The 19,860-nt window shown below is 46.2% G+C and overlaps 1 protein-coding gene across 7 annotated transcripts in view; it reads right to left on the reverse strand.

The window, feature by feature from the left end:
- Positions 1-765: 765 nt before the first annotated feature.
- The window catches only part of ZNF609 (zinc finger protein 609), a 185,918-nt gene continuing 166,823 nt past the window's right edge, over positions 766-19,860 (reverse strand). For 6 of the 7 annotated variants that reach the window (XM_072962242.1, XM_072962238.1, XM_072962245.1 and 3 more), the window contains 7 exons: positions 12,394-12,481; positions 9,339-11,679; positions 8,084-8,450; positions 6,487-6,662; positions 6,039-6,255; positions 5,474-5,552; positions 766-5,202 (listed from right to left, as the gene is read on the reverse strand). In XM_072962242.1, the coding sequence (XP_072818343.1) occupies positions 5,479-5,552; positions 6,039-6,255; positions 6,487-6,662; positions 8,084-8,450; positions 9,339-11,679; positions 12,394-12,481 (3,263 nt within the window). In that variant the 3' untranslated portion in view covers positions 766-5,202; positions 5,474-5,478. The remainder of the gene's footprint in view (positions 5,203-5,473; positions 5,553-6,038; positions 6,256-6,486; positions 6,663-8,083; positions 8,451-9,338; positions 11,680-12,393; positions 12,482-19,860) is intronic. The other variant, XM_072962243.1, reaches the window with a different exon arrangement.

Below are 19,860 nucleotides of genomic sequence, written 5' to 3' on the forward strand. Positions count from 1 at the left end.
CCTTTTGCTTCTGTTTTCCCAAATGAAGTGCCTGGGCATGCTCTTCCACCTCCTGCAGCTTTGAAACCACTTACTGTGGAGCTGTGGCTGTCCTTAGGTTTTCTGAGTCTCTGGCCCATTTTCTCATTGTTCTGTGTGGAGCTTACTTGTGTTTTCACGCTGGGCCAAGTCATTAACCTTGGACTCCACTGGTATTCATCAAGAGAACTGCACTCAGCACCTCCACCCCACACAGAATTGTACACGGCCTGCGCCTGGAGACAGTCAACTGACATGGGAAGGGCTTGACCTGCCTCCCACCGGGCAGATAAACCCTAGCGGCAGCATAAAGTCTGACTGAAAGTGGTCATTACGGTGAGATATTTACAACAGATCCACGTGAGTGCCGACAGTGGCCACATTAATGTAGGCACTTCAGGCTTCAGATACTAAATTCATACCCAAGGACTCTACAATACAGGGATAAAGAACAAGGAAAACTTAGTCACTGTCCATAAAGCCAGCTGAGTGGACCGGAAGCATGCCTGGGGGTCTGCTGCCATCTGCTGATGGATCCTCTTTAATACAGCTGGAGTTAGGAAGGCACTCAGCTAAGATTTCTCTTTCAAAAAGAAAACACTTGCTACTAACACCACTGGCAGAAAAGAAATATGGTACCCCAGATCTGTACTCCAGTTAAAAAACAACTTAGAAGGTGAAATATCTTGGAGGTGGGAGGTTTGGAGTAGCAGAGGGGAGAGATGTGAAAGGCAAACTAAGTCTAAATTTAAGAACAGGGACATTAAAAACTTTATTCAATAAATACAACAAATAATTTAAAAATATATTTCAATTCCAAAGCCAATTAAGAAAAGGAAATAGAAAGAGGGAAAAACAGGGAAGGAGGAAATCAGAGGAAAGGGGGACAGTTCAAGAGGTGGAACAGTGGTTTGGGTGGGTTGTGTTTCAGAATGTACCACCCTTTGAAATTCTGATCAAATGCTCTTGACCCACAAACCCTTAGCCCTTGTTCTGATGGGGTAGCCACAGGAGCGCACCAGCCGGGAATGAGTCTCTGGGCTCTTGATCAGAGAACTTTGGAGGCCGGAATCTGGGGGAAGTATTAGGGGCTAGTTTCCTACTCATTCCTAAAAACCATCTGTTCTAGCTCCCAGGCAGGTTTAAGTAGTGCAAACTCTTAAGCAGAGTTCCCAGCTGCATAGTTTTCACAGGTGAGTGCCCAAAGCCAGGGCTTCTGGGAGACAGGTCCCAGGGTACCCAGGGTCCAAAGCCACTTTGGTGAATGGGATCTATGGGGGAAGACAGGAGAGGCCCAGGCACAGGACAAAGCTCCTGGGTAGGCCTGTGGCCAAGCCAGAAACACTGCTGGGCAGGAAAGGGCTGCAGGGCAGGTAGTCTGGACACTGGATTCAACAGCTTGCCGTCAGCCAGGGAAGGCGGAGCTCAGGACGCATATGGAGCAGGACCAGGAAGATCAGGAAAGCTGAGGGAGAATGGAAAAGTGGGGAGGCAGGAGGCAGCTCAGCAGCAAACTCCGGGAGAAATAACCAGCAGCCCTCACAGATTTGTGATTGTCTCTTAAAAAGATTTATTTTCTCTTCTTGCCTGAATGTACAAAGGCAAAAAGAGTACAGTTTGTATATATATATATTTATATATATATATATAAAAAAAACAAGGAACTTGGTAATGTACACTTTACAGAAGGGAAGAATCAGGAAGACTGAAATTAAATTCAACAGAGCAACGCCAATGGAACAAAAGCTATGAACAGCAACACTGCCCCTCCAGCCCGGGCCTCCAGCTCGCCCCAACCTGCTCCCAGTGGGGGGCTGAGCACCAAGGCAAGCGGGTGGGCTGGGGCAGGAGGGGCTGGGGACGGCCTGGGAGGGGCTCCATCCCAGGAGGGGCCCATGGCAGAGGATCATCAGAAAGCTTCCTGGGATGCCCTAATAATAAAACAAATAACAAAGGCCCAGAATTATGGGGCCAGCTAGCTGCCCAGTTGAGTCTCGGGGGCATCAGAGTAGACACTGAGATGGTGATTGGGTGTATGGGACAGTAAGTGACACAGGTGACGTCAAAGCCCGTATACAATGACTCTAGCCCTTCTGCAGTCTTCCCCTCCCATTCCCAAACCAAGCCCTCCCGCCCCCACTTCCTTGGAGCCTGGAGAGAAGAGATTCAGAAGCATCGTTTCATTTCATAGAGTGCCCTCTTAACCCTTCTGCATGTGGTCCTTTGACCTTGAGATGTGTGGAGAGGGTGAGGTAAGAGGAGGAAATGTCATACGTGTGCACGTACATGCCCGGGCAGGGAGCAGGGATGAAGGGAACTGGCACACCTTAAATGAGGAAGCAGCAGACGTGAGTCCTCCAGAGCAGCTCTCCGAGCCTCGGCTGTCCTACCTGGGGACGAGGCTTCTTCCCTCTAGCTTCTCTGTCGGGGCCCGGAGGAGCAACGTCTGTCAAGAGAACTGGGCAGGGCTGGCTCAGAGAGAGCCTTGGTCTGGTGGTCTCGGCTCTTAGCAGCAAACTCTTCCTGCCTTTGCTGGGGTGGGGCGGGAATCCTTGATGAGTGTCTGAACCCTGGGCTCAGGTCACAGGTGCCACAGGTACACCGCCCGCCGCCCCGTGCTCCTCCCTCCCCATCCATGTGGAGAGGCTAGAGGTGGACAGCAAGTCCTTGACTCAGCTCTCGTCAAGGATCTCTCGCATCCATCACTGCTGCTGCGTGTTACTTCAGGGAGGGAAGGCTGGGCCTGGCCAGGGTCAGGGGCCGGGGGACCAGGGATCAGGAAAAGGAGTGCCATGCTGCCACTGCTGCTTCCACCTGCCTTTCTGGGCAGCTTAGCTCCTGCTCTTCAAGGGAGACTTGGATGTAAGGATCCAAGAGCCAAGTGTTTTTTAAGGAAAAAAAAGAAAAAGAAAAAAACAAAAAGAAAAGGCTGTTCCCTTCTGCAGAACCCAAGGCTGCCCTGCTAATACAGAAGTTCCTTTTCTCTGTTACAGAATAAAGTGGAAAGGGCAGGAATGTGGGGCCATTCCTGTCCAATGGGAAAGAAAATTACTCCGAACAGTTTCTTCACAATATGTACAGAGCACGCTGTAAGCTAGCGCCACAGATACAAAACACACAACAATATTTAAAAACAAACAGGAACAGATGGGCCCCTGGCTCCACCCCACAGGAGCCTGGGAGGGCATAATCAGACTGAAGTTGAGAGCCATCATTTTGGTGGGGATGACTCAGGTTAGGTGGGGTCAAGGTGTCCACACCAACCACTTCCATGGGTGAACAGGAAGTCGTTGCTCAGAGCTCTGCCCGCTGGGGCAGCAGGAGGCAGAAGGAATGATGGGGGGGAGAGGCTGCTTGGGGCCTGCTAAGAGGTCTAAAACAGTGGGTATTTTGGGAGGGGCTCAGAACCCAACTTGAACAAAAACAAGGGCATGGAAACCTAGAAGAAAGGGCTATAGGACCGAGGGGCTCATCTTGGGCAAATAACCTTGAGCCTCTCTGGAGTGGGGCTCTGGGGATCTCGGAAAGCATCTTCCGCTGGGCATTGTGCTTACTGCCCTCGGTCCCCATGCCCCCAACTGTTCCAGGGCCAAGCCCTTGCTCTCACATAGTCACTTTTGGCACTCTGGTCACAAACACCTGTCTCTGACCTAGGCTGGTGCCTGTCAGTCTTCATCTCTCTCTCAATCCAGAAGGTCAAGGAAAGACAGGACAGGAGGAGGGCAAAGGGATGGTACCTCAAAAACAAAGTTAAGAGCTAAAGCTCCCCACACTTTGGGGAAGAAGTGACTTCAATAAAGTTACCAAATCATTGTCACTTTCCTAGTACAAGAGCATAAAGCCCGGACTGGGGCTGCATTTCTAAGAACAGAGAAACATCTCTGCCTCAGAGTACAGCTCCAGTGAGTGTACTCCGTGGCTCCAAGGAGTAATGGCTTGCATGTGTTTTCCCAGGGTCTAAGGAACACAACCTCCCGTGGTCAGTGGCCCCTCAAACAAAAACATGTGTTACAAAGAAACACGGCTTATGTTGGCACACACACGGGTTACAGACTGAGCTATGTAAAGTTGTGCAGTTGTGTACAGAGAAACTGGGCTGTATAGATTTGTGGCCCTACATGAGGATGACACTTGGACGGCTGCATGGAAAGCACATCTCTAAGTAGGGCTGGGTGCTCCCAGGGCCTGCCTTGCGGGCTTGCCCTCAGGTGACCTGGCAGATTCCAAAGCTCCCCCAGCTGGGGGATACTATTTTACCTGCCTGAGTCTTAAGAGCCAAGCAGTGGAAGAGAGGAGAGATCAGCGTGGGGATCCCCCTGGGAAAGGCACCAAGGGGTCAGGAGGGGAGTGAGAAAAGGGCAAGGAGTGGGGGCTAAGCAGCGCAGGACGCAGCGGGGTGCAGCTCCCAGTTCCCAGGCTCCATCGTGCTCCGGCTCCAGCTCCCGCCCGGTGTCCCCGGGGAGCCCTGGGGCGGTACTGGGACCCCGGCCCTCTGCCTGACAGGCAGCCCAAGGCCACGGTGGAGCAAATGCCTTGGTCTCCCTCTCGAGGCTGGGCTCTGAGCGTTTACATGTGCTCATGTGAGAGGGGAGAAGTCTTCATGTTTGAAGACCTTGTCTTCACAACTGCAGAGAAAACAGCCCCCAATTTCTTTCCTGAGATTCTAATTCCTCCATGTGCTGCCAGTTCCCAGGGCCCAAACCACTGGGGAGATGCAGGGTCTGGTGATGATGGTAATGATGGTGACGGGGTATGGCTGCTGTGCTGTCTTCAGACCTTGCCCAGTGCTGAGGGCCCCTCCCTGGCGGGGAGGGGGTTGCTACTGCTCTGGCAGCTGACCAGTAGCTTGGGGAACAGAGCAGTGACTTCTCTGGGCTGAGGCCATGTTCCCCTGGTTGCTCCCCACGCCTTCATCTCCACAGAGGCCACAACAGTCACAGCTGTGGCCGAGAGAATAAATATTTTTGCTAAGTACCAGTCTCCAGCTCCTGAGGAAGAGGGAGGGTCAGGGAGTCCAGGGGTCTGGTGGAGGCGAGATAGCCAAGGGTCTGCCTTCAGTCATGGTGGGAACGGCAAACAGGATGACCAACACCATTTAACTGATGTCTAAATGGCACCTCCAGCACCTCCTTGGGTGAGCCAGTCCGGGCCCGTGAAGCTGACTTTATCCGGGCACTTGGTGTTCTGCAAGGGAAACATGGACAGATAACCAGGCACTCGGCCTGCTGGTAAAACAACCACAAGGTGGCGCTCCAAGAACATGAGCTGCAGGGGAGGCCGGTCCTGGTCCCCAGGGGAGATGTTCCACAGCTCCCCCCAGAGGCACGTGGCTTCACGGGCGGCTTGGACCACCGAGCCCACAGAGCTGTCCCTCACAGAGGTTCCCAGGGATTCTGTGATCCAGGTATCAACTACCCCTGCTCTCTCTGCTGCCCCACATGGAAAAGTCACTTACCGTTCTCACCTCCGGGGGGGTGGGTAGAGTGAGGGAGCTGAGCCTTGCTGGCTGGCAACAATGGCTGTAGAAGAAAGCCCTGATGAGGAGGAGGACACGTTAGTCGCACTCCCAGGACCCGCCCGTGAAGCGCTTTCTCTCGGCCGGCTAGGGGGCTCTTGGGAGGAGTTCCTCTTTACATTCCTAGCTCCACTGAGCTTTGGGGTGCCGACAGAAGGAACCCTGATACTTGGTCAGATACAGTGGCTGGGGATAGATAGTAAGGCTTTATTTTTCAGTGGCTGGTTTCTCGTTGTCTGTGGGAACACCTGTTCCTTATTCTTCTGAGTATCAAAGCCAATTTTCTGGAGGGGTTTGAGAATCCCCACGCACCGAGGGAAGAAATAAATTTCATATGCTTTAATGATTGTCTGCAGGAGGCTAGGATTCTGGACAGATCTGAAGCTCAAGGAAACAAACCAAACCAAACCCCCCCCCAAAAAAGGATTCTTGCCATGGGCCCCTTGCTGTGGGCAATGCTACTGAGATGGAGTAGGAAAGACAGGAAGCGGGGAATGAGGCTCACCTGCTGCATAGGGTAAGTTGTACTGTGCCGGGAGCAGCGAGTACCCCAGGTGGTGGTGGTGGTGGTGCGTGGACATCAGGCGCTGAGACGGGGAGGTGCGCGGCCGGTCAACACTCCGCTCAGCCCCACCTGCTCCCCCGACGCTGCTACAGCCGCCACCACCCCCAACCACCCCACAGCCTCCCCGATCTCTCTCCTGAGAAGTTTTATCACTTATCTGGAAAGGAAAGCAGACACAAAAGCACTACTGTGAGACACACGCATGAAAGCAAGGTGCCCACAGCCCACATTTGACTCCTCCTAAGATACAAGAGGTACCCGGTGGAACTTATGTCAGGTCAGCCAAACTGCACTGTGGTTAGGACCCGAACTCGCCCACCTTCTCCTAGACCCTGGATCTGGCCTTATCGGTTTGTGACAACAGCCAGTGTCACTGCACTTTCCTTACCGTGGGAGACTTGCTCTTATAATGACTGGCGTGCTGCTGCAGGATGTCCAGAGCTTTGGACTCGGAGCTGGATTTACAGCTGACGCTGGGGCTGGCTCGTGCCTTGTCAGCGTCTTCACCCCCTGAGACCTTGCTGCCATACGGGGAGAAAGAATAGCTGGAAGGCAGGTAGGATCCTGGGGGAGAGAAATACAGCAGTCAGAAATGAGAGAGGTAGAAGAAACTCCGCTTTCCTGAGCCTGGTTAGGTGGGCACCAGCTTTCCTAGGCACAGGCTGGGCTATTTTCTACCACAGTGTCTTCAGCCTGAGACTTAGTGTATCTCTCCTTTACTGAGCTCCGGAGGCAAACAGCTATGGGATGTAGGAACGTGGCCCTCAGTTTCTCGGGAATCAACTTCCTTAGAGCCCCAGTCTCAGAGCTCCATCTGTAAGTGACAGACAGCCATAGGATCTGAAAGATCACTGGATTTGCAGTCAGATGTCCTTGGGCTAAAATCCTACCTGTGAGACTTTCCAGCTGGGTAGCCCTGAGCAAATTAATCGCCTTTTGAGCTAATCAGTTTCTTGATCATCAAAATGAAGATACCGACTTACAGGGTGACGGAGAGGATTAAATAAGCTGATGTACATAAACCACCTAGTCCGGTCTGGCCCGAGCAGGCACTCGAGTGGAACCGCTGCTGCTACACAGCAGGACTGGGGGGACAGGAGGAAGGAATATTACAGGGCGAGACAGCTTCCTATCTCTGAAGAGCTTACTCGTCCTATTTAGAATTTGCCTTATAATGTCAGTATCCAGACTATTTCGGCTGCTCTCCTACAGGGAGGTGGGAGCTCTAAGGAGGGAAAGAAGGGCCCTTCCACCCCAGAAGCATCCCACGTGGCTCTTCAGGCAGCAGAAATCAGTGAGGGGAATTGAAAAGCATTTTCTTCTTACAAGTTAAGAAACACTTAGACTCCTACTTTGTGGCCCCCTCCCCAAGAACTCACGGATGGCAGTATAAACAGCTTATCTTTCCCAAACTGAACCTTTTCTGGCTGGACTCTCCCCTCCGTCTGACTTCCAGCTGCTCTTCCTCTCACCGACTGTCTCCTGACCTCACAGCTAAACATGATCTTGCAAATGAATACATGTACCGTCCTGGTTTGAATTCTATTTGTTCCATGTGTCTCCTGGGCTACAATTAAGTTGTAAGTTCCTTGTGGGGGGCGAACTAATCTTCTCCATTTCTTTTGTATTCCCCACAGTGCCTAGCAAATTGCAAAATGCACAGGATGTGTTTAAAAAATCCCAGCTGAGGGAAGACAGCAGAGAGGGTGTTCTGCCTCTAGTTAGTTATCCACGAAAACTGGCTGTGGAGTCGACCTCTAGCTGAAGCAAATGAGGGAGAGGAGGTCCCACAGACTGTAATTACGGGGTCATTCAGGGAGCTCACGGTTAGAGTGACCACTTCACAGAGCGCCACTTTCAAACAAGGGCTGTCATCTACCTGAGCCTCAGTGAGCCTTGGAGCTGAGCAAGAAAACTCTGGATCTGAACCTGAGCTTCACTCGCCCCCCGGCGGATGGAACCGCAGCGGGAGCGAGGTGCCGTACCCGGGTAGTTCTGCATCATCACGGCAGGCATGCCCCGGTAGCTGGGGTGGCTGGGGTCGTACGACTGGCTGTAGGAGTAGCCGTGCATGTAGGGGATGTAGGACTGGTGCTGGGTGAGCGGGGAGGACACAGGCACGTGGACACTCGGTCGGGGCTCCTTGCTCCCAAGGCGGGATTCCTCGGACGCGGGCAGCTTGCAGTCACTGCTTGTGCTTTCCTTCCCGTCCTCCTTGGGAACAGAGTCCTTACTCCGACTCCTTTCCTCCTTCAGTTTGCGGTCCCGCTCCTCCTTCCACCGCTCATCCTCTGACTTGATGTCTGAGTACTTGGCAGGGTAAACATACGTCCACATCCGGGGCTCTGCTTCCTGCAGCAATCACAGAGGGAGCTCTGAGTGTTGCACAGATGGGAGGGAGATTTCAAGCCCTGGGTCCCAGTAGAAATACCACAGCAGATAGTACTAGACACCTGGGCCGGAGCAGGACCCTGGCCTCTATTTGATCTTCGTTTACAACCAGTTCTGGTCCCTCCTGCTTAAATGCCTGCCGCCTCCCCAGCCCCTTCAAAGGAAACAAATGTGGGGAAAGAAAAGGAAAATCCACCCGTGGGTCTTCGCTGGGAGATGAGCATTCTGGGGAAACGGCTCCTTGACTACAAGAAGCCACTCCCTCTCCAGGGGTATGTGGGCTGTCACTTCTTCAGAGCAAGCTCGGGGCACAGAGCTGATGGTGCTGCCCGGCTCAGGGGGGCGGTCTAACTGCGGCACAAAGAGGGAAGAGGAGTCTTTCTTAGTTGCGTGAACAGAGCAAAACGTAAGACCAAGTTCTCAGTTCTTACTCTGCCAGTAAAACCCTTCTTGAGAGTAGCTCAGTCTGAGCTGCGTGCTCTCGGCCTACTCTAAAAAAATGGGATCACCACTCCATTCCATTAGGAACCAAACAGCGGAAGAGACACTGGACTAGGAATCAAGGTGCCTGGGTTCTAGCTCTGGCTCTCCTAGTGACGTCTCAAGTAACCCCAGGCAAACCACGCTAACCTACCTGGGCCTCTCTTGTCAAATGGGAATAACACCTTTTACTGGTGTCACAGTGCTTTTAAAAAACATTAAAATGATTTACAAAGGTGAAGAATCCCTGAAATTATAGATTTCCTCTCTAATCTGTATTCTGTTGGTTCCCTACATAAGGACAGCTCTAATTAGTGAGAAAGAGAGAAAGACTATCACACAGTATTTCTATTTCCCTCCAGAAGTTACCTGTCGGTACCAGAGTATTGGATCCACCTCTGCCTGGCGGCCACACTCAGCACCTGTCTTAGCCTCGGAGGTCTCCTTGCCTAGGTGGCTGGCGTCACTCAGCTTCACTTTAAGCCCTTCCGGGGCCTGGCTGGGGAGTTTGGAAGAGTCATCTAACTTGGGAATGATGACTGATTTGGCAGGGTCCGCCCCTGGCTCCTTGGCCTTGCCGGGTCCCGACTTCACCAGGTCTGTCAGGCTGGGGGCCTTGGTGAGAGTTGGTGGAATTGACGGCTTTTGCTTCCATTCCTCTTTGAGCGCCGCCTCCCGTTCCTTGAGGCCCAGCTCGGCCTTCTTGTCCAGGCCCCGCTGCTGCGGCTCCAAGCCCTGGCGCTTCTGCTGCTCCTCATACTGCTGCCGGTAGGCGGCATTAGTGCTCAGGAGGTGGGTGTGGTAGCTCTGGTCACCGTAGCCATAGGGGGGCACGTAGGCATACTGGTTGTAGTACAGGGACTGCATGTACATGTTGGGGCGCTGCTGGATGACGGACGGCTGCTGACTGGAGCTGCTCAGCTCGGGTTTCTTGTCCTCACAGACATCGTTCTTCACTTTCCCCTCTATGCTCTCAGGCTCCTCATCCTTTTTTGCCTTCAGGGCCTGGCCCTCCACTCCTGCCTGGCTGCTGGGGTTCAGAGACCCTGGGCTGGACTGTGCGTAACTTGGGGAGTAGTAACTCTCAAAGCCTTGGTAATAGGGTGAGTCCTTGCTCTGCGGCTGAGGGGGAAAAAGGGTTTTCTTAGCCCCTTCCTTAACCAGCTGTTCAGGGTCCTTTGATTTGACACTGTCCACTTTGCCCTCCCCGTCCTCCCCGGCGTCGGAGATGTCGGAGTAGGCAGGGCTGTTGGTTTTCACCGAGCTGGCTTCGGCTCCGTTCTGGGTCACTACGTGCAAGGGCGTCATGGGCTGGGTAGGGGTGCTGCTCTCCAGGCGGCTGCTGCCTCCGATTGAAGGGCTGGGGGCGTTGTCGGTGAAGCTGTAGATCTTGTCAGCTTCGGCCTTGATACTGGCCAGTCGGCTCTGGTGGGGGTCTGAGGAGCCATTCAGGAGCCCCTCCATCTTCATCCCATCTCCCGATGACTCCCTGAAGGGGCTTTTGCCTTCTTCTGCTCGACACACCTTCCCAGGGGTCAGAGGACTTTCAAGTTCCTTTGAAGACTCTTTCTTTTTTTTGTCCTTCTTTTTCTTGTCCTTGGCTGGAGTCAGGGCAGGGTTGACTGTGAAAGGTTCTCCCATCACAGTGGGCTTGGGCTGAATGGGCTTGAGCTGGGGGCTGCTGGGCATGGCCTGGACCACCGTGGTGGTCAAGCCGGAGGAGGAGCCTGGGCTTGCGGCTGTGAAGGTGGCTGCCTGGAAGGTGTAAATTTGCTGTGGGGGGATGGCAGGGGCAATGGGCCGGGCTGACTTTAAACTTTTGGAAGGAATCTTTTCAGGTTTCAAACTAGAGGGTTTTTTACATTTTTCTTTTTCCATACATTTCCTTTCCAAAGAATCAAAGGCATCATTGCTCGTTTCATCCATTACGGAGGGTCCATCATCGGAGCCATCATTGGATAGGGCCCCGAGATCTGTGTCCCCTTCCCCACCCAACTTTTTCTTACAGAGGCCTTTTGTGCTAAATTTGCTTGAAGGAGAAGGGCTATGGGGCTCTATGAGCCGAACTTTGGGGGTAGCTGAGCGGGCAGGGGACAAGGAACCTTTTTGCGAGACAGATGCACCATTGCAGCTCCCGAGGTCTGCATGGAGGGCGGGCTCCTCTCCGTACTCACTGTCTCCATCTGCTTCTGGCTTGCTGTCATCATCTGTGTGGGCATGAGCTTGGTGGTACTTAAGCCCATTGATGTGCTTGTACTTTTTGTTGCAGTTTGGGTGGGGACAGTCAATCAGGACTGGGGAGGGACAATTTCTGTCTAGAACAGTGGGTTCCACCTTGGTCCCAGGGAGGGGGCCAGTGGCTGAGCCCATGGAATTTGTACGGACACGCTTGCTCCCTTTGGAGTCCTCTGAGCTAGAATTCAGCTCCATGTCTGAAAGGGGTTTGTTTTTCCGCTTATTAGCTGAGGAAGGGCTGGCCTTGACATCCTCGGAGGTGCTACTGGCAGGTGGGCGATGTTCTGAAGAATTCTGGCTGCCCCGACGGCCTTTGCTATTGGCTCCGGCTCGGGTTTTGCTGCTACCGCTGGTCCCTTTGCTGTCAGAGGCTGTGGCTGTCTCACTGACAGGGGTGTTACTGTTGGGACGCATGCGTTTGCCTCTACCCCGACCGTTGCGCATCTCCAAGTCACTGGTGGGAGAGTCACAGAACCTTGGCAAAGGACAAACACAACAGGATAGTATTAAGAAAAGAAGCTATCTTCAAACCAGTTTAGCTGCAACCTCTAGAACTGCCCAGATGGTAACTATCATCTTGAATGAATATGATTTGTTAAAGGAACTTTTAAAAGCATGGTAACTGCATTAACTGGTGAGCTCCTAGGATATTACTTGCATGCTAACTATCAATTACTCCCCAAGATCTGGGTTCCCCAAACCCTGGCAAACTGGAAACTAATGTTAGGAACAAGCTGTAAGATGATATTCACTGAAATGTCAGTCTTATGGTCAACTGCAATGTGAACAGGCCCTTGTGAAACCCAGATTGCCTAATGGAGTTTACAGAACTGAAAATGTTCTTGAGTTTACACTTCTGAGAGACAGCTACTATCAAAAAAGCATCATCAATGAATGTTTGTTCACCTGCTCTCAAGGTGACCACAGGTAGAAGCCAGAATTCAGTAACTGCAGACAAAGCCTTAAACAGGATATCCTCACCATTTCTACCCAACCCATCAACACCTAATTCATTTATTATTCTTGAACGCCAGGTGAATACAATGCCTTCCCTTGTCTCTATACCATTATGTCCTTTAAAAGCTGGTGTCTTTTAAAAGCTGTCCAACTCTAGCAGGATAAAGGTATAAGGGGTCACTGGCGAGGGCGGTTCAGATAAGTGTAAACTAAACAGCTACAGAATGCTTACCTGGGGGGTGCCCAGTCATGCCGCGTGCAGTCAAGAAGGGTACCTACGTAAGTCTTGTTCCTCCATGTTACATTGACCACCAACATGCCTGGAAGACAAGAACACTCAGATATAGACAGCAGAGGCCATGCTGGCTGCTGAGAAGAGTGTTTTCCACCTGAATAGTGTTCTGGCTCCTGTAGGAGGGCTTTAGGGGTATTCTGGGTCCCAGAGGGCCTAACAGGATTAGGCTGGAACAGCCCCGCTGGAGATGCCTACAACACTGCTGGGTCCTTGAGGATGGGCAACAGTTGCACGGATTTCATGGTCCAGTTAAGAAACATTTTCTTAACTTTTAAAAAATTATGCCATATTTCAAACACACTAAAAAAATACAAAGGACAGCTTAACAAAAACTCATGTACCCACCACCCAGCTCAATGGATTTAAGATTTTGTGCTATACTTACATGAAATTTCTTTTTTAAAGACTAGAATATCATAGTTGAAAAGCAATGGTTACTTTATTTTCAAACTTTCCGTTGACAGGACCATGCTGGGAGTGTAACTTACCTATCTCACTTAACATTACACATCTGAGATTTATCTACGAATTTCATGAAAAGCTTAAACTATTTATTTTTAACTGTGCTTAAGTATGTCACTGCATTATTTGACCACACTTTACACACTCTTGCTGATGGAAATTTAGATTTTGGGGGGCACATTTCCACTCTTATATGACATCACAATGAACATTCCCGGTATGTTCATTTTATTTAAACATAATTTTGAACAGACAATATGGTCACACTCCAAAATTTAAAAGGTAGCAAAAAAACCAAAAAATAAAAACAAACAACCCCAACCAAAACCCCTCAAGCAAACCCCAATATAAAATGAAGTGTCCCTCCTGTCACTGTTCTTCAGCCTTTCAGGTCCCCTACTCAGAAACATCCATGGATATCCATGTATTCCTCCAGAGGTATTTCATATATTTATTAGCAAATATGTTTATACATTCTTCCTCAAAGGGTAGCAACACACACCAATGTTCTGCACATTTTCCATGTAACCATATATTTTGGATCATTCTATATGAGTATACACAGAATTACCTCATTCTTTTCACTGGCTGTATTTGAATGATTTCAAATTGTACCATTACTTATTTAATCAGTTCTCTGTTGACAGATATACAGGTTGGTTCACTCTTCTGCTATTACAAATAATGCTGAATGAATAACCTGTACAAATGTTTTATCTTGCTTACATTTATATGTCTGTAAGATAAATTCCTGTAAGTAAAATTGCTAATCATAGAGCATTTGTATTTGGCTTTTTCCTAAGCCTGCCAGAACGCCCTATAGTTTATACACCTATCAGCAGCGCATGAGAACACCTGCTGTTCTTTCCCTTTGGCAACACAGTGTTTTTAAACTTTTTGGTTTTGCCAATCTGATGGGGAAAACGGGTGTTTTATGTAGTTTTAATGTCATGTTTCTTATTATGAGTTTGTACTTCATTACAAGATACCATTACAAGACATTTGTATTTCCTTTCTAGTGAACTGTCTGTTCATATCCTTTGCTCATTTTTCTACTGAATTATAGTCTTTTTCTTATTTGTGATTCTTAATATACTAAAGTAAGCCTTTTATCTGTGATACAAATCAGATATTTCCCCCAGTTGTCATTTGCTAACAATGGTTAATACTCTGCAGGAATTATTTATGTTGTTAAGTTTGTAAGTCTTCTATTGCTTCAGAATTTTTGTCATATTTCAAAAGGCTTTCCCCATTCCATCACTTTATTAACAGTTTTTTCTTATGGTTTCTTCTCGTATTTTTATGGCTTAATTTTTAATATTTAAATCTTTGATCCATATGGAATTTAACCTGGTATAAAATGTCTGACATGGACTTAACTTCTTCATTTTTTTTTTTTGGTGGCTTATTTTCTAAAGTATATTTGGCTAGTTTTACATTTAATGAAGTCAAACATATCAAGTTTTTCCTTTGTGGTTTGTGTTTTTTATGTCTTCTCACAAGGTCATAAAAAGATATTTTAAAGGTTAATTAACAATCTAAGAATGGACTTTATATTTTTTAGTGGTAGAAAAAATGAAAGAAGAATATTTTATGTCATGTGAAATTACATGAAATTCAATATAGCTCAGAAATAAAGTCTTACTGAAACATGGCCACATTTATTCATTTGCCCATTGTCTATGCCTGATCTCACCACAAGGCATGTGTAGCAGCCTGAGTATGTGTAACAGGCTGCATGGCCCGCAAAACCTTAAATACTTACTATCTGGCCCTTTACAGAGAAGGTTCATCAACCCCTGTTTTAGATCTTTCTTTATTTTCCAATATAAGCATTTAGGGTATAAATTTCCCTAACAGCCCACAAGTTTTGTCATGTCTTCATTAATCACTCAGGTCAAACATTTTCTAGCTTCCATGGGGTTTTGTTTTGTTTTATTTTGTTTTGATTCTGGATTTATTTAGAAGACTATTGTCAAATTTTCAAACACCTGGAAATTTTCCAGGTTATCTTTTTGTTATTGATTTCTAACATAATTCTACTGTGGTCAGAGGGCATACCGTATATGATTTCAATCCTTTTATATTTATTGAGAATTAATTTGTGGTCTAAAATATGGTCTACTTTGAAGAACATTCCAAATGTGCCCAAAAAGAATATTTCAAAATGTGTATTCTTCAGTTGTTGGATGGCCTAAAAATGATAGGTCAAATTGACTGATACTGTTTTTCAAATCTTCCATATCCTTATTAATTTTCTGCCTTCTTATCAATGACACTTACTGCTTGTTCTTGCTTACTAGAACTTCTATTTGGACCTCTAGACTCTTCCTTATCTTTCTAGCCTGTTTTGCAGTTCTTTGTCTTTTGGTTTTATATTCTAAAGGATTTCCTTCATCTTCTAGGCTACACACTGAAATTTTCATTTTTATTGTTTTATTTTTAATTTTTAAAAAAAGTATCCTGTTCTTGTCTCACGGGATGCAATATTTTATCTCTCTGAAGATATTAATTATAATTCTTTTTCTCTCTCACTAGTCTTTTGCTCTTTCAGTAGTCTTTCCCCTATAACTCATTTTTCTCTGTTTGTTTTGGTCTATATTCTCTTGTTTTTCAGGTTTTCCTCAAAAGTTTGGTGATCTTTGGGTCTGTTCCTATTTAAATGAAAGGTACTAAAAATTGGACTGGAAGCACTACATGTGGTCCGTTCCATTAAGCCATGATTATGAATACCGGTAGAGATTTTTCCTTCCTTCCAGGACTTGGAAACTTCAGAGAGGAACTCAACCTCCTACCTGCCTGCCAGTTTCTCTGTTTTATGGATTTTCACTTAGTCCTTGGTACAGCATCCTGACTTCCTCTATGCCCAGTGTCCCTCCCCTGGCTGAAACTCTCCAGAGAGTAAACATCAGTTTTCTACTGCAATGCAGAGTGGCGGCTGCATAGCTGTGTAGAATGAGGATAATAATGCACAGCTTTTGCTTCGTGTACAGACTTTCAGCCAGTCTTCCCGTTTTCAGCTTCACCCCATATCCCCTGTGTTCAGAGGTACTCTGATATTTCCAATTCCAGAATATTTCTAGATATGTGTGGTATAAACTCCTTATTCTTGGCTCTCCTTCCTCCCAACCTCAGGTAAAAATACAAACAAACAAGTAAAAAACTAAGCTTTTGTTTTTTCAGGTCTTTTAAATCAGCACTTGTGCATCTGGTTTCTAGTTTCCAAAGTTCTCCGACTTATACCTGTCTGCAGCAATCTTCTCTGTCTTTAGCTTGTGAGTTTATATCTTAGAAAACAAAATCCCTTTACTGACATTTGAATGGGTTATAAAGGGGGAAGGTGGGAGGTAAACATGTACTTTCAATCTGCCATATTTACCCAGAATACTGTATTTACTTTATGTTTGGCACATAGCACTTGGAGTGTACAACCTACTTAAATAGTTAAGTTTCTAATTAGAATTTCTCTAATTCAGAAAAATTATCACCTATTATAGATTTATGTATTCTTTTTTGACATTCTTTCATTGTTTTTTCTTTCCAGGATTCATATTGCTCTCTCAATTTTTTTTCTTTGTGCTTGTTTCTTCCAATTTATATTTTTTTCTTTGAGTACATGCAGTTTAGAATTTATCTAATGTATGGAGTTTTAAAAACATTTTCAATGACTATAATATATAATTATATTTCAATGACTGTTTTTCGTTTCCAAGACTTTAAACTGGTTAATTTTTCATGTCTACATGCCATTATTTAATTACTGGCTGTTTGGTTCATAGTTTTATTTTTAATAGACATTATTATTATTTCTCTTTAAGAATTCTAACCATACCTATTATAGTCTTTGCACCATACATTAATTTCATAAGGTAAGCATTCAATTTCTGATGGTTACATTTTTTTAAATTAATTTAAAAAAATCTGAGATAATTGTAGATTCACTTACAGTTGTAGGAAGTAATAAAAGAGATCTCGCATGCCCTTTAGTCAGTTTCCCCAATGGTTAGCATTTTCCATCAAAACTGCAGTATAATAGCCCAACCCAGATTCTGACATTGATACAATGAAGATACAAAATACTTCCATCAACACAAGGACAGCCTGGCATTGCCCTTTTCTAGCTACACTTATTTCCCTCCCATCCCCACCCCTCCTGAATTCCTGGCATCTACTAATCTGTTCTTCACTTCTATAATTTTGCCATTCCAAAAACAGTATATAAATGGAATCATACAGTGTATAATCTTTTAGGACTGATTTTTTTTCCCCCTACCAGCATGTAATTCTCTGGAGACTTAATCCAGGTTTTTGTATGTGTCAATAGCTCAGTCCTTTCTGTTGGTGAGTGATATGCCATGGTGTGGATGGACCACCGTTTGTTATAGCATTCACCAGCTGACTTTCACTTTATATATTTTACTTCTTGGTATGTGTTCAGAACAGAAAGGATGTGTCAAAAGTTTGAATACAGTAATTCATCTTGATTGGAAGTCCCAAGGCACATTTTCTATGAAAAGTATTTAGAGAATAAGTCTGGGGACTCCAGAATTAGTCTTTTGTTTGTCTTTGGTCATACACTAATAAAATACTATTTGATTAAGCACTCCCAGGGCCTATCTGTAGTAACTCACCTATATTCATTTTCTTCTTTGATGTAGAATGCTGTCTAAAGATCAGTGAACGGGGACTCAGAAAATCTCAGTACAAATCCTCGCTCTGTTACAGATAACCTTGGACATGTCACTTAACCACTATGAATCTCAGATTTTTAATCAATATTACAAGACTGAAACAGAAATAAATGATAAGATAATTAAATTAGGTAATTAGCCCATGGTAACCTTTCAATAAATCAAAACAAAGAGAGTGCTAAGACAAAACCATGGAGTATCAGGACTTGAGTCTTGAACTCCTGGAATCAGATTTTAGAATGCTCTATCATAAGACCAGATCAGACAGGAAAGCTGAGACAAAAAGAGAAAGAAAGAAGAAAATTATCCAACCAGAAAGTCTCAATCTACAAAGTAGGGCAGGAAAGAACTCTGGTTCAGTCAACTGGATTCTAATTGAAAAATTCATCAAACATCTATCATGTGCTAGGTGTTTTCATAATCATTATCTTATCAAATATTCACAGCCTTAAATAACTTTTTTAAACAGGGCAGTCCATAAAGAGAAGGCACAACCCTCCCAGCAATCCTGCCGTACAGGGATTGTTAAAGCTACTTTGTAAATGAGAAAACCCAGAAAGGGTAAGTAATTTACTGAAGGTCTCGTTTATTAGCAGTCTGATCTTGAAGGCATTACACAGCTATCTCTAATGGATTCTGAGTTTTTACACAATTTCCTTAAAATGTCCCTTTATCTCCATCTTAGGATAAAAGATACATAAAGGATTGCAGGGAGGGGGCATTAACGGGGGAAAGGACAGGATTCCAAATCCCTTTCTAGGGCCCTGGCATCTTAAGGGAAATGGAAAACCTCCTAAGGAAGCAATTGGGCTACATTCTCTCTGGCTGTTAGCAAAGTGAATTCAAATGGACGTCCCCTCCCAGTGACGGGCTTCTCTGATTCCTGCATAACCAATTTGAATAGGAACAGAGTCCTTTTCTTTCTAGGCAAGGTAAGACTTAGAGACAGGCACCTCCTTACAAGAGCAGATGAGCACAGCTGTACAGAGAGAAGAGGAGTGTTATTCCTAGTCTTAAAACAGCTGGGCAGGAACACATGTTTATGAATTTGTCTCCTTCCTCTGGTATAATCTGCAAATTTTAGCAATAACGAATGAGCTGAAAAGAACCCTGGTCAAACAAAATGCTAGAAATGGGAGGGGAAGAGGAAAGAGTCTAATATGGAAAAACAAAATGAAGGGTTGTTTAAATGTCAAAGCAAACAGTTTTCTAAAGTGTAACTCTCTTCCTACAAGGTTCCGAGTTGAGACAGCTGGGAGAGTAAGACGGCGGGAAGGAAAAGCAGAAAATAACACTTCACAGACCTAGTTTCTCTATTAGGGGCTAGCTTTAGGGCAGCAAGTAGGCTCAAGAGAAAGAGAAAAATTGGTTTGCATTTTAGAAAGCTTCCGATTTGGAGTAAGTGTTCACAAAATAAGGAAAGGCCTGGCATGTGTGAAGATCAGAATAATAATGCCAAAAATAGTAATAAATAGTGCTTTGTGTTTCTCTAGGTGGTTATTTTCATATTTACCAGGGGCCTCACAGACATAATCTCATTAAACATTATTAAGTTTTAGAGTGCAGAGTATTCTCCCCTCTTAAAGGTGATCAACAGTGGAGCAAGGTAAAGGGGAAATGACTTGGGTATGAGTATGAGGCAGCAGTCAGGTTCCCCCAGGTCACAGGAAGAGTGCAATGTTAAAATCCATACTATCTACAAACATAGATAAAAAACAGATTTCATCTGTATAGCACAGGGAACTATATTCAATATCTTATAATAACCTTTAATGAAAAAGAATATGAAAATGAATATATGTATATATACCTATGACTGGGACATTACTGACACATTGTAACTGACTATATTTCAATTAAAAACAAAACAAAACAAAATCCAGTGCCAAAGCAGCACTGCTTCATTGCAGAGGACAACGCAAAACTTCAAAACAGTCGTGCAGTCAAGACTGATCTAAGCACAGTAGTGGAGAGTGTAAATTTTACCTCCAGGGCCCTCATTTTTACCATTTCTAGCCAGTGCATACTTTCCCTCATGGATCTGGTAACCTCGTGCTCAGCTGACCACTCTCCTTCTAGAAAACACTTCCTTCATTTGGCTTTCAGAACAAGGACACCACATTGTCCTGATTTTCTTCTTACTGTTCTGGTCGCTGTGTCTCAGCACCGTTTGCTATTACTTCTTTATAACTAACTAATGACTCAAACTTCTATTTCCAGCACCAGACTTTCCCCTGAACTCAGATTCATA

This window comes from Vicugna pacos, chromosome 6 (assembly GCF_048564905.1).
Source record: "Vicugna pacos chromosome 6, VicPac4, whole genome shotgun sequence".
NCBI lineage: Eukaryota > Metazoa > Chordata > Mammalia > Artiodactyla > Camelidae > Vicugna > Vicugna pacos.